At 39.7% G+C, this 20,279-nt stretch overlaps 1 protein-coding gene across 3 annotated transcripts; it reads right to left on the reverse strand.

The window, feature by feature from the left end:
• Nucleotides 1–740: 740 nt before the first annotated feature.
• Nucleotides 741–20,278, reverse strand: FBXO8 (F-box protein 8). Of its 3 annotated transcripts, none has more exons than XM_054990640.1 (7): nucleotides 20,075–20,278; nucleotides 13,379–13,479; nucleotides 10,580–10,916; nucleotides 7,774–7,831; nucleotides 5,580–5,698; nucleotides 2,629–2,825; nucleotides 741–1,380 (listed from the first exon to the last, which is right to left on the reverse strand). In XM_054990640.1, the coding sequence occupies exons 2-7, from the start codon at nucleotides 13,380–13,382 to the stop codon at nucleotides 1,193–1,195; spliced, it is 903 nt and encodes a 300-aa protein (XP_054846615.1). In that variant the 5' UTR covers nucleotides 13,383–13,479; nucleotides 20,075–20,278; the 3' UTR covers nucleotides 741–1,192. The 3 variants fall into 3 exon arrangements, with proteins under 3 accessions (XP_054846615.1, XP_054846613.1, XP_054846614.1); XM_054990638.1 differs by having other exon boundaries at nucleotides 7,774–7,900; XM_054990639.1 differs by lacking the exon at nucleotides 13,379–13,479 and having other exon boundaries at nucleotides 7,774–7,900.
• Nucleotide 20,279: the final 1 nt, after the last annotated feature.

The raw sequence follows: 20,279 nt of genomic DNA on the forward strand, positions 1-20,279 counted from the left end.
GACGTTTCCCTCCCTGTGTGTCAGTTGTACAAGCACAATCTATTGCTTGTACTGCTGCTGCCTACCTATAACTCAGGTAGCATTCAGTGCCTTCTGGACAAAAGCTCTGTGCAGATGACCAGAGACTCACAGTATAAGGTGGGAGAGCAAGCATGAGCACATGTATCCTCCTCCAGTGATCGGCAATGTTTGGGGAGGGGGGAGCATGTATGGGAACTTCCTTCACGTTTGCACCATGCAGACAACTAGGCAATTGTATGGAGGGTGGGGCCAGCATGTTTATGCCGTTTCCCTCTTCATATGATGGACAGGTCATCTACACAGGGGCTAGAGACTGTACTGGTAGCAGAGGAAAAGAAAGAAATCTTCTAGCATTAAACCATGGAAGAACTCATCAAGAGTATGTCTTGTCCAGGTTTCCAAGAAGCAAATATGCCATTGCACAATTTTGTCCTTGCATTATCTTTGTTATTTTCAATGGCTAGGAAACATTTTTATTTTCTAGGCAGCAGCATAATTGTTTAGACCCAAACCTAGCCCTTCCGCAAAAATAGATAATTTGAGATAGCAAGTGAGCCAACTCTTCCAGGACGATTGTAAATGGCAACTTAGAATCTAGAATGGTTTGCATCTGAAAAATATTTGTGAATCTGTACAAGTAAATGCTCTATAAACAGCAACAACAAAATTAACAGGAACAACTATGAAATGTAAAGAAATAAATACAAAAGAAGGCATTCTAGAGAGAAACAGGAAAAAACTTTAGTTAAAATATTTTACAATAAAATATGATTATAAATCTCTTTAGATAAATATGTACATATTACATGGTATTTTTTTTAAAAAAAAGAAAGAACTGGTTAAAGTTTTTAAGCAAGTCTACTGCACGTGTCCACCATCTTGTCAGTTTAAATCATATCTGTCAGCTTAACATTCAGAAGTAGTAGTATGTCAGACTAATGGCAACGTCTGTGCAAATTGTAAGCAAAATTAAGAAAAAACCTGCAAAAAGTGGTGGTGGGGGTTCCCATGGTAAATTGCTAATAAAAAGTTGCTCATGTACACTTGGACTGGAGACAGAGGTTAGAATGACCAGCACTAATATAACCCCCATATCTACCAAAATTAACTTCTTGGGTAGCTTTAATTTCTTTCAAAACTACAAATTCCAAGTCCTAGCAAATTGTGCTTTTTAGGCAGCCACATGGCCTATAAGGTAGATATTGTCATAAAGGTGCCCAACAAAATCTTCACTGATGTTCTGAGCTGCACGGCGTGTGTTTCGGATAAATTCTCTCTTTGACATTTTATTCTTCACATGAGGGCTAGTAAGATCAATGGAAAGCAGGATCAAAGAGTAGCATAGTACATATACAGCATCTAAAAAAAAAAGAAAAAAGGGATTTTTGAGCCCTTGAAATTATATTTTAAAGAAAGCTAAACAATTTCTTTCAAAAAGCTTTTTTGCTTCTTCAGGACCTGATAATTCAAATCCGTAATGTAACTTACACAGAACCAATGCTCTGGATCAACAACAGTGGATTAAGAAAGCCAGTAAGAGTGGCTGCCAGTTGCTCTTGGAAACAGCTATCCTATTGGATCCCTGTATCTGGTCATCAGAGATATATTGCTTCTGAACACTGAGACTGTGTTCTTTGCAATTATGAGTAACACACTGATAAAATGATATTTCATGAATCTGCCCAATAGGCTTCAGAGGCTCAGCTAATTTTTAGAAACATTCTTTACCACTGCAACTTTGCATTTTCCCTGCTAAAAACTAGGATAGCAAATATTCAAGGTTGCACATGCTAGCTCTGCATGTCACTAAAACCTGGATGGATTTTGCTAGTGACTGATCTTTACACAGATATGACTTTGTTCTTGGGTTGGCCAAGCTACTAACAATCTGGTCCTGCTCAACCGGCAAGTGTTAGTGACAAAGACTTATCAGATAGAAAAAAGAGCTTCTTCTAAGACTTAAACACCAAGGCGTTACATTTGTGTTTAAGGACAGTTTGAGGAGCTAAATGCTAGACTTGAAGCTTAGAGTCTGGAGCAGAAAGAATATGAATCCATACCTATCCAACCCTGTATACATATAGACTATACTGGTTACCTTCTGTAAAGGAACCGGTTTTAAGAGGCCCTGCTTAAGTCACTCTGAAATGACAGAGTATAAAAATCTTTGTTGGGCTGCAGCCTGATATACCAAATATAAACCTATTCCCCTGACCTGATTAGCCAACACAAGCCTATCTCATCAAATCTTGGAAGCTAGGCAGGGTCAGCCTTGGGAAGTAATTGAATGGGAGACCTACAAGGAAGAGCAAGGTCACTATGCAGAAGCAGGCAATGGCAAACTACCTCTTGGTCTCTTACCTGGAAAACGTCAGTGGGGGGGGGGGGGCGGTCGCCAAGTCGGCTAAGACTTGACAGCACTTTCCACCAAGCTGTATTAATCTTATTACTAAGCCATATCCATGATGCGAGAATTCAGTGTTCGCCAACCAAGCCAAATTCAAAAAATAAACTTTGAATATTTACAAAGATTTAGTCAGGTCTTATTTACAATATAAATTGATGCTCCAATCTATATATAAAATGCATACAAGTCCCTCTTTTTACCTGGACTAAGGCCAAGTTCTCTCATCAAATCAGGGTTGCAAGCACAGAACCTGTGGGAAAACTTTGTAATAAGAGTCTCGAGATATTCTCCACGCTCTTCAGGGGCATGAATGTGTTTGAAAAATTCTCTTAGTGCATTTGGCAGGAACTGGTTTCTGAAGTTGTGTAGTGTCACAAGGTCATCGAGAACATCTCGCCTGATTTGAAGAGAAAACACTTTAAGACAAATGTCTGCTTTTTCAATAACCATGTACTCAAATTTTAAAAAAGAATAGGACATTTTTAAAAAGAAAAAATCTGCTTCTATCATTTATAATGACGACTAAAGAATATTCAACTAGAACCAACAGTGTGCTCTTCAGTCTGCAACTTTCAACCCCATTCCATGCCATGTTACTCATATTTAATTTCCACTATGCGGGCTCACTCACCGGAACAGACAGGACTGCAGCCTTTATGCATATTTATCACTAGAGGTGTGACTGGCACCATACAGAAGCAGTAAGGCCCTTGTCCAGCAGGCTGCTGATCTTTGAAAGAACAATGCAAAAAGGTGGGGGGGGGGGTTCTGACACATACAGCTGTGACCGACCCAGGTCACCCAGCTGGCTTCAAGTGGAGGAGTGGGGAATCAGATTAGGGTCTTGCCACTTCAACCAAGCCAAATTTAAAAAATAAACTCTGAATATTTTGCCTTAAAAGGCATTAATTCTAGATTATTTGATTGATTTTGGTCTGTTTTTTAAATACCATTTTAAAAGACACCATTTTGCCACTATATAGAGAGAGAGACAAGGAAAATTTGTTACTTTTACAATTTCTAAGGGTCTCTTTACATGTTTGATTATTTTGGGATGGCAGCTCCTTGACATATTATAACCTCTTACTTATTTCAGTTCTCAAGAAGTACACAAAAAGCCTGGATTTAAAATATGGCTTTCTGGATAGATCACCAACAAGTCTTGTGGCACTTCAGAGAAACACAGGTTGATCGTGGCATAATTTTCATAGACTAGATATGGACATTCATGAACTGGACAGATACAGGCTCTTGCCTCTCTTTCATCTCTAGGTATGAAATGAAGTAAACGTTAACAGGATTGTTATTTCCAAAAGGAAGCTGTCAGTGGAGATCATACATCCAGAACTACACAGTGACTTGTGATTAACCAAAAAAACAAACAAAAAACAAGACTATGCTCCTGTAACACCCTGGAATTCCTTGTGCAGACAGGAGAGCTGTCCCAAGAGAGCAACTCTGAGATAATATCGTTTTATGTGACTTAAAATGCAATCCTAAACAGAGGCTGTTTCCACACAGCTTACCTGGCTTCGCAACATCCCGGTAGATTGCGCAAAAAACGCGGAAAATCGTGTTTTCTTGCGCGAGATTTGTGCGATGTCACATGACATCACGCAAATCTCACGCGAGGAAATGCGATCTTCCGCGGTTTTTGCGTGATCTACCGGGACATTGTGAAGCCAGGTAAGCTGTGTGGAAACGGCCAGAGTTACACTAGTCTAAGCCCACTAATTTCAATGGGTTTAGACTGGAGTAACTTTGCTTAGGATTCCACTGTTAGTTAAGTGGAAAACAATTTGCCTTACTCCAAAATTCCCCCATGATTATTACTTCACCAATGTACTGCTTTCTGATGGCTGAGGTAACCTTGCTCTTCCTGTGATAAAAGAAAGATTGTAGCATTGTTCCTAGCAAACCTTGCATATGATATATGGCAAAATACTGGGGGACAGCAAAAACCACACATGACTAAACTTGCCCAAGCACTAAAAGAGAGTTGCTGTAGCATAGCGATTAAGTGGTTGGGATGAGAATCAGTACTCTTCTGGTTCAAAAAACACTACTGCCATGAACTCAGTAGGTGGTCTTGGGTAAGCACTCATCTCAGCCCGTTTCCCAGATGTATTGTGGGGATAATAACAACACTGACCTTGTTCACTACTCTGAGTGGGCACTAATATGTCTAGAACAGTGGTATATAAACACTATTATTATAATTATAAAATGAAGTGTCAGTCTAAGCAGAACTCTCTAGCCCATGACTATGAGCAAAGCTACAAGTGCCTTTCTTCATGTGGAGAACACAAGATTTTTTTCGCGAGGTTACCTGGGAAGTGAAGTCCGAGTAGTCCTTCCCCTCTCTGTTAGAATTGCTGCCTGAAGAGCCACAAGAGGGCTTCGTTTGGGGGCGGGCAACTGCTATTTTCTCCCGGGGAGCTGCTCTGGAAGCGGCAGTGTCGGTGTAGCTTCAGCCGCAGCGACAGCGGAAGAATCTGCAACAGATCCTTCCACTGTCGCTGTGGCTGAAGCTTCATTGACGTGGCTGCTTTCTCCAGAGCAGCTCCCCGGGAGCAGGCAGCCCGCAGGACGCCCTGGGAGAAAATAGCAGTTGCCCACCCCCAAACAAAGCCCTCTTGTGGCTCTTCAGGCAGCAATTCTAACAGAGAGGGGAAGGACCACTCGGACTTCACTTCCCAGGTAACCTTGCGGGAAAAATCTAGTGTTCTCCACGTGAAGAAAGGCACTTGTAGTCTCACACTATGAAATATAACTCTGATGTTATATATTGTGGGGAGGGGTGTTCTGCATTGTCATTTATGTAATGTTTTGTGACTTTAGGATCACTTCCACAGTGCTGAATTTAGAAAATTTGATGCAGAACAGAAACTCCAGATTTAGAGTATTATCATCCAGTGACCTAGACTAACCAACGCTAGGCTCCTGTAATTTCTAAGTGAAGCATTTTTGCTTTATTAAGCACACTTTATTAATCAAATGATGAAAACAGAATGGAAATGAACACCCTGAGTTTTGTCGTTGATAAATTTTTCTATTACTAATACTCCATTAATTGACAGTATTTTAATCAGATATGTAATTATTTTAAATAAATGTAATAGCGTTCCACCTTTTCATGATCGTTCATTACCTTTCATCAAGATAGATTCTCAGTTTCTTCCAATTTAAGGTTCTTGTACAGAAGATAAACTTAGCTATTTCCTTTGGTGAATCATCCAGTATCCCCTTGGACATGAAGTAGTTGACTCCCTGGGATAAAGAGATGTTTTATATATGTAAGATTTTCCTTCATATTCATCCAGAGAACCTGGTGTGGAACAAATCTTAACAATTATAAAGGACCATTACGTTGAAATCTTGTCTTTAGAACTACATTTGAACGTTCTCATTTCAATTTATATACATTCAAAATATTACTGTCATTAAGGTTGAGATTTTATATGTACTAAAGCAGCGGGAAACAAGCTTGCCTCAATAAACACTGCTTTTTAAAAAGACAATATTGCAGACGTCAGATTGCTATGGGCCCATGTTTAACTTCCTAACTTGGTTTCATGAAGCAATCTTATCCAAAATGCATTGCTTTTTGTTTTATTTTACAGCATCCACTTTTAAGTTGGGACATGTGTGGGATCACATTCAGATAAATGCATAGCTTTGCACTTATGTTCCGATACAGGCATATGCACATTATATGCATGTCTTGAAGCCACAGAACTAATTCCAAATGTTAAAAATGTTTTCAGAAAACGCAGAGACCCCGTTTTTATTACTTCCATATTACAGGAATATATTACCAAATTTTTAGACATTTTGTTTTATCTTTAAAACCTTTCAAGAGGTTGCATACTTGAAACCTTGGAGTTAAATGCCCCCTCAAATATCATGGACCTCACTGTGATCTTACACTTCAAAAGGCACTTAATGGAAGAGATAAAATATTTTCTCCAATTAAAGCGGATAAGACAGCACTTTTAAAAGCTATGTCAGAAGACTATTCCTATGAGCTGCTTCTTCACTGCCAGATTGCCTAGCCCTAGCACAAGGGTATCCCGATAGCCTCACACTGGAACCTGACCCCTGTCCCAACAACAACTGCTGATGATGCTTCAGCAGTACTTGTTGCTGCCATTGTGTGAAAAAGCCAGACAACTGCACTTGTGTAGCAGTGGCAACAACAGGTTTGCTGATGCTATTTCAGTTCAAACCATACACAAAGTATTTGTGGCACCTAACAAGCATTTTAATGGTGAAAGGCTGTCAATGCAATGCTGCACTTTTCTTCCTAAGAGCAAAGTAACCACATGCTCAAGGGAAGGGCTGCGGCTCAGTGACAAATCTGCTTTGCTTGAAGACTGTTCCAGCTTTAACTCAGGAGAATTTGCTGAAGGAGTAGACCTAATTAGAACTTTATCTTCAGCACTGTACAGCTTCTATAATATGTAAACACATGCAACTGAAATTTATATCTAGATGTCTCACTGCAAAAGCATCGAACTTTTGAATATTCAGAATGTAAAATGCTATTTATGTGGTATAATTTTACTGTACCTCAATGTATAGTATTCATTACATGTTCTGATATACATCAATAGCAGCAGAAGTTTTCTCAAGTTCCAGTTATGCCTATGAAGAACCAGATACCAATCTAACCCTAGGAACAGAGTGAAACTTACTACTGGTCCTACAAACTATGCTGATATAGAATTTATCTTTCAAACCTAAAATCCTTTTCAGTAACAAAAGGAAACAGTTTTAAAACACAGAAAAAGCAAACAGGAAATCAGAAACTGTTCATGATGAGAGATCTAAACACATGAAATGCTCAACATACACCTATGTGATGTACACAATAGCCTTGAATACAGATACAAAATGCATTTCATTATCAGAAAACTATCGGAAGCAATGTCACTGCTGAAAATAAAACAACTGTGCACAACATACTACCCTTTCAAACAAAAGCAAACAAAGCTACAGTAATTAAATAATGACCACACACTGGATTGTGCCCCATACATAAATTCTCTATTAATGCAAGAAAACATGATAATTTATTCATAATACTAAAATCAGAGTGAATGTAATATATCTCTTCTCTCATACTCAAAACTCAAACATATGAAGCAAGTTCAAATGGATGTTGGTGTAATATATGTTCAGAATGTTATGCTCAAGATCACAGCCTCTAGTGACTAATGCTCTCTAGATGCCCATCGTGCGAAGAATGCCACAGTCCAGTAAATCATAATTTGAACAGCAACTGAAAATTAAAACAAGCACTTCAGATCTATTCTAACTAAAACCAGCAGCTCTCCACTTACCTCTTCAGGATTGGCATTAAAGGTGAGGCTGCCCTCATCCAGCTGCATATACAGTTTTCTGAAAGAAAATCCTAGAGATGGATTCTTATTGTATATGGAACAGTGACCCCAAGTGGATTTGCACAATCTACAAAAATTGAAGAAGAATGCTCAATGTGAAAATAGTGCTACGTTCTCTTTCCTTTTCAAGCCTATTGGAAATTCACAAGATTTGAGGAATCTGAAAATTCTTTGAATATTTTTACACTACACTGCAGCATTTTAAAAATTGCTTAAGGCTGCAGCTCTTAAGCAACACTTATTCCAGTCTTTAGTAGGGCTATTCCAGAGGAAGTAGCTTCAGATCTACTTTTAGTATTAATGCTTCATTCTGCTTGACAAACAAAAACAACTTACAGTGCATTCCTGGGCAGAAATCAATGGTCTCAGATGGGCATAATCCTGCACAGGATTCCACTGTATAAAGGATTTGTGAACAACTGAGAAATTTTCTTTTCTGGTTATAATCAAGAAACACTATCACATACAGTTTGAGACCATCAACAGCAATGTTCAGAGTCAAAACTCTCCAAAAATATCTATGCCTAAATTTACATACTGCAGTATTCTAACTGATAAAGGAAAGTGCATGTAAGCCTTCGTAGTGTAAGAGCTTAATAGTGCAATCCAGTACTTGGCTTCCCATCCTAACAAGCTCATTAATACTGCAGACTAACTGAGTAAGTAATGTAAACATCAATTGACCCTAACCTTGAATTTTAAAAATAATAACCGTACTAGGCATTAGTACAGAGCGGCTTTTCTTCCAGGGAATCAATCATTCTACACAGAAGGAATGTGAACCAGTGTGTAGTTACAGGGGGTGGGGAGGGCTATTCAAGACCACAACTCCAGACTTTTACCCTTTTAGTCAAATATATATCATCAGTAGAGAGCACTTAAATATGAAGCATGGGGCTTTAATTACTAGCACTCTTTGTGTTGTTTATGTACCTGTGATGAAGTTCTATGAAGTAGAGATATCCACTAAACATTTTGACGCAAACCCCACTGTGCATGATGATCTTAAGCATTCTCATTCAAATCTGTCAGGCCTATGCAGGCCAAGTTAATGGTAAATTATACCCAAGTTTCCCCCATTTTGTTTTTCTCCTTTCTACAGTAGTTAATTTCTGAGCTATACAATGATTTGCATTTGAGAGATGCTATTCTAGCAAGACCCGTGAAGAACACTGAATGGAAATACACCTGTACTACTGATTCTAAAATATCTCCATTGTGTTGTAGAATGCTGGATGCATTTTAAAAACATAAGAGCCCTGCTTGAGCAGACCAGTGGTGCATCTAGTCCATACTCTTTCACACAGTGGTCAACAAGTGGCCAAGGCCTTCCCCGATACTACCTCTCAGCACTGGTAAGCAGATATTTGTGTACAGACACTGCATTAACTTACCATGGTTAGTAGCAACTGGTGGACTTATCCTTCATGAATAAACCCCCTTTTAAATCCATCTAGACTCATGGTCATCACTAAGTCCACTGACCGTTAATTATACAATTTAATTACTTGTTGAGTAAAGAAGTTTACTTTAGTCTATCCTGCAAAGATTGCCCATAAACTTCAACCTGGTGCCCCCAAGTTCTAGCACTCTAGGAGAGAGAGAAAAAGCTCTTTCTGTGCAGAATTTTATAAATTATGTCCTTCCCTTAGCTGTCTTTTTCCTAGACTGGATTTTCCCCCAGAGGGACCATTCTCAGCTATAATCCTGTAACATCAGCACCATCATTATGTTTTGCATTTGAACATAGTAATTCTAATTGAACTTTGCTTACAGCTATTACACAAATTTTTATCCATTCTATTAATAAAGCATGGTTTCACTTGAGATCAAATATTACATTTAGCTCTAGAATTTTTACTCTACGGTCAAAGCTCCATACCTGACACAGGCTTAAATACACTACAGAGGGTCTTGTGGAGAAAAAACAAAATGAGTCCAGTTCAACTATGTGGCTGTCATTTAAAGTCCATTGCAGAGTACACATTTTTAATGTGCATCCACATAATATTTGGAAGCTGTAATATCAGTTCCTCCACATTCTGCCTTTTGTGAACAGCTATACAGCAAGCTCGAGAAAACAGTTTGTGAATATGATGAGAGGGAAGCCAACTTTTCTGCAACTTCAAATCATTACTGAAAGGTACAATTCCATTATCAAACCCAGTTCTTTTCCAGATAGATGTGACCTTCGATGGCCTAAACTGTTTGTCTTCAAAATGCTTTCAATAGCAGAGCTCATTAAGTAAAGTACACCGGGGTGAGCAACTCTTCTGTTTCACTAAGCAACTGAATAGTGTTCATGCTTACTACACTGAGCTGCAGGTCTGCAAGTATCCATAATGGGTTTCTGCTTTAAACTAGAAATCTGTGTGTTATTTGTGCAAGCCCTTTAGACTTTTAGTAGCAGAGGCTTAACAGTTTCTATTATAAGATATGCAAAAACACTAACCCCCTTTGAAATATCTCTCTGTGTGACCAGAAACTACACTCCCATCTGTGTCTCCATTAAAAATAATTAACTGCTTTTGAATTTCAATAATCCTCTGTTTTTATCAAGTTTAAGCTGATATTTTTTGTAGCCAACTCTCGCTTAAACAGAATGCAAGAAAAAGTTTAATTAACACTAATTACACAGCAATTTTTCACTTCTGATGTTTTGTTTAAACAAGAAAGTGGTGGGGACAAGAAATCCTGGATCAAATAGCCTGCTGTAAGCTGTGCTCGTGACCTCTCATTAACTTACCCTTGCCATAGAAGCTCATCATTAGCAAGATCTTGCCACACACATGAAGCCAGGCAGAGGTCTGTTGCATTCAGGTATGACAAAATGGTAAAGCTAAGCTCAGGAGGCAGCATTTCCAGGTTGATGAACCCTTCTTGTTCTTTCGATTTCCGAGTTTTCAGCAGATGGTAAATGTCAATGCCTCCTTGGGCATGTTTCCGATGGTTTGCATTTGAAACATTGTTAGCAGCTATCCTTCTACTATGTTCTCTTGAAAGATAGCCTTGCCCTGTATACCCCTGCTGTTGCAGTTGCTGGTTCCTGGCCACTCTCCACAGCCCCTGACCCATCTGCAAGCCTGTAGGTTGAAAACACACACACAAATACACACAAAAAGAAGTTCATTAACCAAAACTCTGTTCTTCACTTCTATTTGAAAGAATAAAAAATATTCAAGCAGTAGTTATTATATGATTAAAAAATTCATTTAGGGAATGCAGATAAAACAAAGATGCATGATTCCTAACTAACAGTAAGGAAACATTGTTATTTACTGTACTAGTTTGAACATAGTTACCAAGTTGATGTTGCAAACATTACTAAGTAAGGTTTATTTTTGAGTGTTCAATAGACTATTTTATCATCTGCAAGTAAGGGTCTTATATGATTTTCAAAGCAGTACTAGTTATTTAAAATTCATCCAGTTCCAAGATGCCACTGGCAGCCTGATGTCATGGTTTTGGTGCTTACTGGTACCTGTTCATTAAAAGAACATTCAAACGGTCCATCTCATAAAATGAGAAGGTGCAGCACTGTTGCAAAGCAATTAGGCCCATCAACCCAGAACTCCCCTCCCAAGCAGATACAAACATAAACAAAAGGAACTCTGAAAGCAAAAAATAGCTCCAGGCAATGATGAACACTAGTTAAAAACAGGCATGGGGTAAGTAACAGAGGCAGGTCAGATACACATAGGGTTGCCAGTCCTCCATCGGGGGGGGGCAGGGGATCCCCTGCCTCCACTTACCTGGCTGGCGGGGGAGGGGAGGAGAACGAGCCTCCTGCGGCGCACTCCTAGATGGAGCAGCGCTCCCACAACCCGATTCAGGCTCCTGTGTGCCACAGCAGCCTGATTCAGGTTGAATTGGGCCCGATTTGGTCCCCCTGTGGAGCCAAAGTGTGAAACTTCATACCATAAAAAGGAAATCAGTGGCTTCTCTATATGTATTCTACCTAACTGGGTAATATCAAGAGTGGCTTACAAAAACATCTTTTAAAAAACTTTAGAAATATGATCAAATTGAAATGGATTTATAAATATTGTAATCTTCAAATATCAGCTTGGCTGGTTGCTGATGTGCTTGACTAGCCTGTTGTTCAGCAGCCAGCAATTATTTTTACAAAGAATTATTTTAACAAGTAAGTAGTTGTTACTGAAGATGGTCAGGAATGTTGGAAAATTCCCAGGCACCAGGTAGTTTAGAAATTAGATGACAATCCTAATGAATTTTCATTTTTTAAATTTCTATGCACACATAGAATTCCTGACACTTTTAGCGCCATCTGTAACCTATAAAACATCAATTAAAACAAAAACCCAAATTAAAAAGGCTTATCAATTAGTCTTGCAATATGATGAATGTTCTTGCATGATACAGATTTCTTTTTCTCAAGCTTATTGTGATTTAGATTTGTGAGTTCCTAGTATAAATCTGGATTTTTACCATGTAACAAGACAGTCAACATCCACTTCTAAGCAGGTTGCCAGAAGTATAAGATAAAACTAAGAAAGCTTTATAGAAAATATGTATTAGTACTTCTCAACTTATTTGTTTGGTTTGGGGTTACAATAGAGTTTCTGTGAGCATATTGATATTTCTAACTGTACATCAATTTAATTCCTCTGTCCATTTCCCCCTTTTTGTTCTATTATGGGTGGGATCCAAAGTCCTGCAGATGGTTTTCTGCTAGTGCAGAAAGAATTTTTGGTTCTCCCCTTTTATCAGCTGTTCCCAGTCCTCCTAGAAAACTCCCACCATAACTGATGGGGGGTTTCCTCTGGAATAACACCATATGAGGTACAAGGGGCTGTTGCTGGAAGGAAAACCTGCTCCTTTATTATGCGCAAGCGGAAGTTCTTTCCACCCACACATGGGAGAGGAAAGATTGGATCTCAGCCACTGTTCACAACAGACCTTTTTTTCTGTTAAAATAAATAAGATATTTTATTGGTTCCAGCTTTGAAGACTACTTACTAAACAGCTGGCTTAGGACTTTTGCTTCTCTCTGGCATTCAATACAAGCAAGGGAGCAATGACACTGCCTATATAAATAAACTGCACTGGGAAAGGAGTTATGGCAATATATATTAAAGCTGCATTTCTGCACAAAGTTGTGCTGTTTAAATCCTGTTGACTTCAGTAGGGTTTAAGCAGCCTAACTGCACACTAGACTACAGCCTAAATAACTATTTTCAGAATACTGGAGATTAATATCATTTTTTTCCACTGCTGATGTTTATCGTTAGAAGAAAAATCACCAAGTAAAAATCAAACTCAGAGCTTAGCTAAGACCACTACCTCTACTTTCTAGTTTTATCTAATTTTTTAAAAGCACCAGTTCAAATGCAAAACCATGTGACTTATTTTGTTAATGCTTGCCAGTTACTTTGTGTTGTAGGTTGCAATTAAAAATAATATCCCTAAAGGCTAGTTCAGTCACCTTGTAAATTAGGCACCTACAGTAAGTCATTCAATTATAGCCTGTATTTATTAAAAAGAAAAGCTGCGTAAGCTCAGAGTTCCTCATAATAAAACCTACTCATTTCAGTGAGGCTCGTAGACACAATCTATTTGAAGAGCAGGCCTTCAGTCCCCAAATTCCAACCTGAAGATCCCTTCTAGTTTACAATATAGGTACACCTAGACAATAAAAACATTACTTTATGATGACAAAGGAGCAAATATTTATTATGAACTCATTCTAAGGACTTTCCTTAGATTTCTAAACTATGTCTCCACAAAAATGAGCATAGAATGTGACAGAGAGAAAAATAAAGCATTACAATAATCTAGCATAAAAGTAAACAGGAGACAAACTACATGTAACAAAAATGTTTCCTAAAAAGCTCCGCCCTCTTAAACCAGTGACAGCTCTAGCAGTACAGTTATATAGATAAGGCATTGTATGAAAGCATCATGTTAGCCTCTTATCAAATTTGGAAACCATCATAAACCAGCAAAAAAGTTTTTTTGCGTGTGTGTGCACGTACATACCATTTTGAGCAAGTCAACAGAGATCTCATAACCAAACCAAGTAGTTCTAAAAACCAGGGTTCATCATACCTATCAGAGAAATTCTAAGATAATTAAAGAATCACATAGTTGGAAGGGGTTTTACAGATCATCTAGTCCAATCCTCTGCCCAATGCAGGAACAACCTAAAGCATCCTGACAAGGATTTGTCCAGCCGTTCCTTGAAGACTGCCAATGAGGGGGAACCTCCCACAACCCCAGGCAGCTGATTCCACCATTGAATTACTCTCAATGTGAAGAAGTATTTCCTAATGTCTTGCTGGTACCTTCCTTCCTGTAGTTTAAACCTGTTGTTTCAAGTCCTATCTTCTGTTGTCTTTCTGCCTTCTCTCTTCGTCCTCTGTCAGAGTTTCTCCATTTTCACCCAGCAACAGGGGTATGGCCCCTTTATCTTCAGTTTGTTTCTCACATGTCTGAAGAATGTCTTTTTGCTGTGGCAAGCCCCCCTGGCCAGTCTCAGCTCATTCTGAACTTTAGTTTCTCTGATAGCTAGCTACCCCTACATATTCTTCTTTAGATGCATTTCCTTCCCTCCATTTCTTGAACATCTCCTTTTTCTTCCATAGCTCATCACAGAGCTCTCTGTTCATCCATATTGGCTTCTTAGATCCTCTACCACATTCCCATCTTACTGGAATGGTGACGGCTTGAGCCTGCAAGAGCTTTTGTTTTAGGAGAGCCCACCTTTCACTCTCATCATATCTCTAAGTTTATTGAAGTTCATACTGCTAAAATATAACATGCACATTTGGCTACAAATTCTCTTGGTACCCCACGGCAAAGGGAATTTAGGAGGACATGATCACTGCTCCCTGTTCCCACCACCTTTACCCTGTCAACCAACTCTTCTTTGTTGGTTAATATCAATTCCAGTATGGCCAAGCTCCTCCACCATTTAAGAAAGAAAGTTGTCAGACAGGCAGGTCAGGAAGTTGCATGGCCCTGGTTCTGTCACAGAGATGGTCTCCCAGCAGAGACATCGGGGAAGCTGAAGTCTACCATAACTACAAGGCCGTGTTTCTTGGATACCCTATTAAGCTGCTCATGGTGGACAGAATCCATCTCATCTCCTAGCTCAGGTGGTCTGTAGCACACCCCAGCCACAAAACTGCTCGACCTTCCCTCCCTAATATTCACCACTTTCCACTGAGCTGTCACTCTTCCAGTAGTTCCTAACAATCAAGCCCTTTCCTCACATACAATGCCACTCCACCTTCTTTACGACCTTCTTGAATAACCTATACCCATTCACTACTGTATTCCATTACTAGGAATAATCCCACCAAGTCTCTGTACTGCCTATTAAGTCATATCTTTCCATCTACATTTGTAAATCAAGTTCCTCCTCATTGCCCTCATTTCCTCTCCTTCCCTGAAATTCCTATACCAATGGTCTCCATTCCCCTGTGATATCAGTTTAAAGCACTCCCAATGAACTTCCCCAGGTCTTTTCCAAACATATTCTTTGTCCATGACAGGTGAAGTCTATGTCGTGCAAGCAGGCCATGGCGGTCCATGGTCCTAGAAACTAAATTGCTTCTGCTGGCACCATGAATGCAGCCAGTGGATCACCTCTATAATCTTCTGTTCCCATTGCGTTCCTCTTTCTCTGACCACTAGGATCAAAGAAAAGACCACCTATGCCCTCATTCCTTTCAGTAGTCTCCCAAGACTTCATAGTCAACCCTAAGGTTTTCAATGATGTTCACGGCCATGTCATTTTTTCCCACATGGACCATCACAAATGGGTAATGATCTGTTGGTTTGACTAGCTTGATAATCTGGTATAGCCTTCACCCCTGGCAAACAATATACCTCTTGGGCTATGGGGGTCAGGCCATGACATTCCATACCCCTCAGCAGAGAGTCACCAATCACCAAGACTTTCCTTTTCCTTCTGTTATTTGTTTGTATCTCCATAGCATTCCTACTTGTTCTTTCAGTTCCTTTTTGTTTTACATCTGACAGTGATCCTGTCACATTAGCAAGGGCTTGGAATTGATTTTCAGCTCCAGTTAGGGTTGCCAGCCTCCAGGTAGTGGCTGGAGATCTCCCAGAATTATAACTGGTCTCCAGGCCACAGAGATCAGTTCACCTGGAGAAAATGGCTGCCTTGGAAGGTGGACTTTATGGAATTATGCCACGTCAAGGTCCTTTCCCTCCCCAAACCCCACTTTCTCCAGGTTTCACCCCCTAGATCTCCAGGAATTTCCCGACTTGGAGCTGGCAACCCTAGCTCCAGAGACACTGAGTGCTGTCTTACTCAGCTCCTTCTGGCTCATACTGTCGATCTCTAATGAGGTACATTAGGAAAATATTGTTTTATTGTCCCTTCCACCACTTCCCATCCTTTTGGAGGGCTTGAAGGCTTTTGTCGATGAAATCCTTTCCTCCTTTGATCTTGAAGGATACCAGTCTGTTCCTCCAGGCTCTTTACTTTTTCTTCTAGTAACTTTACCAGCTTGCACTTATGACAAATGAAGTCCTTCTTCAGAGAGGAAGACAAACATAACACACCCTTGGCAGTTAACTAGAAATGACCCTTCAGGAGTCATCATTTCTCTTTTTTTTTAAAAAGGGTTAATAAAGTATCTTAAAAAACTGAAACTCTCAGGAATGCACTTATATACTGTTTATGAAAAGAAGTCCTAATAAATGTATTTTCAAGTACTGAAGCATTTTAACAGTATTACTAAAAATAGGTTCAGTTCTACTTTATGTTTAGCACTAACTGAATAGATTGCAGAGACAAAACAGATAGATACTCATTATTACCATAAAGTTAGTTTCAAGTGGGTAGCCATGTTGGTTTGTAGTTGAAGAGCAAGATCCAGCTCCAATAGCACCTTAAAGACAAGTTGGATTTTTAAGGAACAAGCTTATGAGCTTTGACTCTGGGAAGCTTATACCGCGGAAATCTAGTTCGTCTTTAAAGGTGCTACTGAATCAGGACATTACCACCACTTAACCAATAACAGCTATATGAAATGATATTTAAAGCTCTTGATAACTTGTTCAAGAATTTATCTTTTTCCTTCCTATCAGAATTTTTTTAAAACTCCACAATGATCACAAAATAGACATTTCACTAGAACGTCTCTAGTAAAACTACAACTCTGATTATAAATATAATCCAGCAGAAGAAAGAAGTATGTAAGGATACGTGATTTTGCTTTGAAAACTCACTTGGGCCATCCCTCTACATATCAACAGCATACAGAATGTAATATTTTTCTTCTTAATACCTTCTAGCAACAATACGGATACAGTGTTTGTATGGATAAAGCAGAACTTCATGTTCCAAACCCAGCCTGTATCTACACAGATCAAGTCTTACACGCAAAGGCATTTTTGTTCCCATGACTAGCTTTGCCTTTTTTACAGCGAAACATGAGAATATACAATACAGAATTCCGCTCATTTGAAGGACTGATTATGATTCTTGATACTAGACTACTATTGGTGATGGAGAGGGCCATCAAGTTATAGCTTACTTATGGCGACCCCTGCTGGTATTTTCATGGCAAGAGATTAACAGTGGTGGTTTACCACTGCCTGCCTCTGCAACTCTGATCTTCTTTGGAGGTCTCCCATTCAATTACTAACCAAGACCAACCCTGTTTAGCTTCCAAGATCTGACAAGATCAAGCTTGCCTGATATTAGCATTGTAATGATAGCATTGTAAAATTATGAGCATAGAATTAATGTTACTAGTTACCGAAGAAATTATGGCAATCATTGAAATGTGGTAAAGAGTCCAGCAGCACCTTTAAGCCTAACCAACTTTACTATAGCATAAGTTTTGAGAACCACAGTTCTCTTCGTCCACGCATCTGACGAAGAGAACTGTGGTTCTCGAAAGCTTATGCTACAGTAAAGTTGGTTAGTCTTAAAGATGCTACTGGACTCTTTACTATTTTGCTACATGGCTAACTCCTCTGGATCACTGGAATGTGCAATTGTTTTTCTTTTGCCAGTCTGTCTGATATTTTTAAAAAAGGCTATTCTTAATTTAATTTTTTTTAACTGCTTAACTATTTTTTTTAGTCTGGAAAGGCTAAATAGCTAACTGAATGTTGACTGATCAAAGTTTCAGTGTCACTTTTTGAAGTACTAACATAAATGTGTCCAAAACTAAAGCAATGCTTTGAAAAAAATCACATCTACCACAATTACTGTATTCAATGAAACATTTTTAATAAACATAAATTTCTGATATTAAGCACAAACACATCCAACTTTTGCAAGAATCCAGCTGCACATCTACAATATATGAAATATTCTAACTTCCATAGCCTATCCATTGCCAAAGTCCATTTGAACTGGACAGGAGTGCTGTTTGTACTCATGTTCTAATCTAATTCATCTGCCACCATCCTACAAAGGTGTATTTTCACTACTCTAAGTCTGCTTAAAAACAGATGCAGGTAGGACATCAACTACATTGCACATGGCTCAGAAGTGGGTAGTACAAGAAGAGCGACACAAGAGAAGCATTGTTCACCCCACTTCTATTCATGAAGGACCAGGATTAAAAACTTACCTTGTGAAAGAGCCACACTATACAGAGAAAGCTTTAGTGTTTACTCAGAAAACAATATTAGTCAATGGATATACTGATAGAACAAACAGCCAACACACACTCCAGGCACAAGGTTCTATGACAGGCAACAACTGTACATGCCTGTATTTCATAGATGTGTTCAGGAAAAAAAATACAAATAATATTGACGAAGCAGTAACCATTCATTGATGGAAAATGGAGGGATATATTGACAGGTAAGGTTCCTGACAGGGCAGAATCACTGGCAGTAGTTCATTACTGCATTACTGCACTACTGCATTACTGGCAGTAGTTCTCCAGTTAAGCAGAAAGGATATGTTTTAGCCCCAACATATGAAATTTTAAAACTAGAAGTACTAGAAATTTTTAAACTAGAAAATTTCAACGTATGAAATTTTTAAACTAGAAAAAACTAGATTGCAGCTAGGCCCTAGGGCACACCAAATTGTTCTCTACCACTTAGCTATGGCCCCACAAAAACATAATGGGAAACACAGTCACAGGGGTCCAGAGACTATCCACAAATCCAAAGAAATGGAGCAGTGATTCTCAAACTGTGACTGAAAACTATCCTGCATGTGGTTGCAAAGCTGCCACATTCTGTCTTCTCCCTTTCTACACTCTCTAGAAGCATAGCTTGCTCCCAGCTACTAGTGGCATGAAAGGTGATGGCTTAAATCATTTAACTTCAGACTCATACAGCCAATAGCCTGAGGTGCTGCAGTGATAGGTACAGTAAGCTTTTAAGTAGAATTACTTAAGTAGAAGGGGAGCAGGCATATGATAAGGAAGAATTGTCTCATTGACTTGGAACAGCCCTTTGACTGAGGAGAGGCTAGGGCTCAATAACAGAGCATCTGCTGAGCATGCAGAAGGTCTCAGGATCCATCTCTGGCACCTCCAGTTTAAAAAGGATTAGGTAGTAGGTAATGGGAGGCCTGAGACCCTGGAGAGCTACTGCCAGTCCGAGTAGACAATACCGACCATGATGGACCCATGGTCTGAAGGCAGCTTCACATGTCTTGAAGATCTGGGATGCAATTCTACCACTTGTGGCATATTTGGTTTCTTTTGTTACCAGTACACTTTTAGACTTAAAATGCATAAAGCAGAAATGTTCCATAACAACATGACATGATTGTTCAATCTGCTCCTGAGTGATGAAAATCAAAGACAGATGTAAATCTGGCCAAAAGAGGCACAAATTATGTACTAAACTCACACTACATAATTCGCCTTGAGTCCCAGTGAGAAAGGCAAGCTATAAATGACATTAATAAAATAAATAAAAAACGGACTCCTCGTTCTAAACAGGGGTACTAAAAGAGCAGGGGAAACCCACTCTTTTTGACCGAGAGTTAAGAACGTGGCTCCCTCGTTAGAAGAGCGAAGCTGGGTACAGCCAGGGGAGGGAAGCTTTCATATAGACAGGCAATGACAGACTTCTCCCTCAGCAGCAAGACCCCCTTCAAGCTGCTCCCAAACGCACTAGGATGAGAGAGAGCAGCTAAGTCCCACCCGCCCCTCACGATTGGGCCCAAATAAGAATCCCACGCCAGCCGAGGGCAACGATTGGCCAGGCCCCCGGTCTCTCTTTTCAAGTCGGACCAGCCGCTCTTAGTTTCCCGACTCGTTACCTGCGCGAGCTGAGGTCCCAACCGCCGCCGCGACGAGTCCTGCTCAGCTTGGTGCGCGAGCCTTAGCAGGTGAGAAGCGGGTCAAGCAGCTCCAGGCAGCCGGCGGAGAAAGTCGGCTTCCGGGTCCTGACACAAAAACATGAGCCGTCACCGCTTCCACGCGCAGGCTCCCGTCCCGAAAGTTTGACGTTTCTCGCCGCCGCAA

Source organism: Eublepharis macularius, chromosome 10, assembly GCF_028583425.1.
Source record: "Eublepharis macularius isolate TG4126 chromosome 10, MPM_Emac_v1.0, whole genome shotgun sequence".
Classification (NCBI taxonomy): domain Eukaryota; kingdom Metazoa; phylum Chordata; class Lepidosauria; order Squamata; family Eublepharidae; genus Eublepharis; species Eublepharis macularius.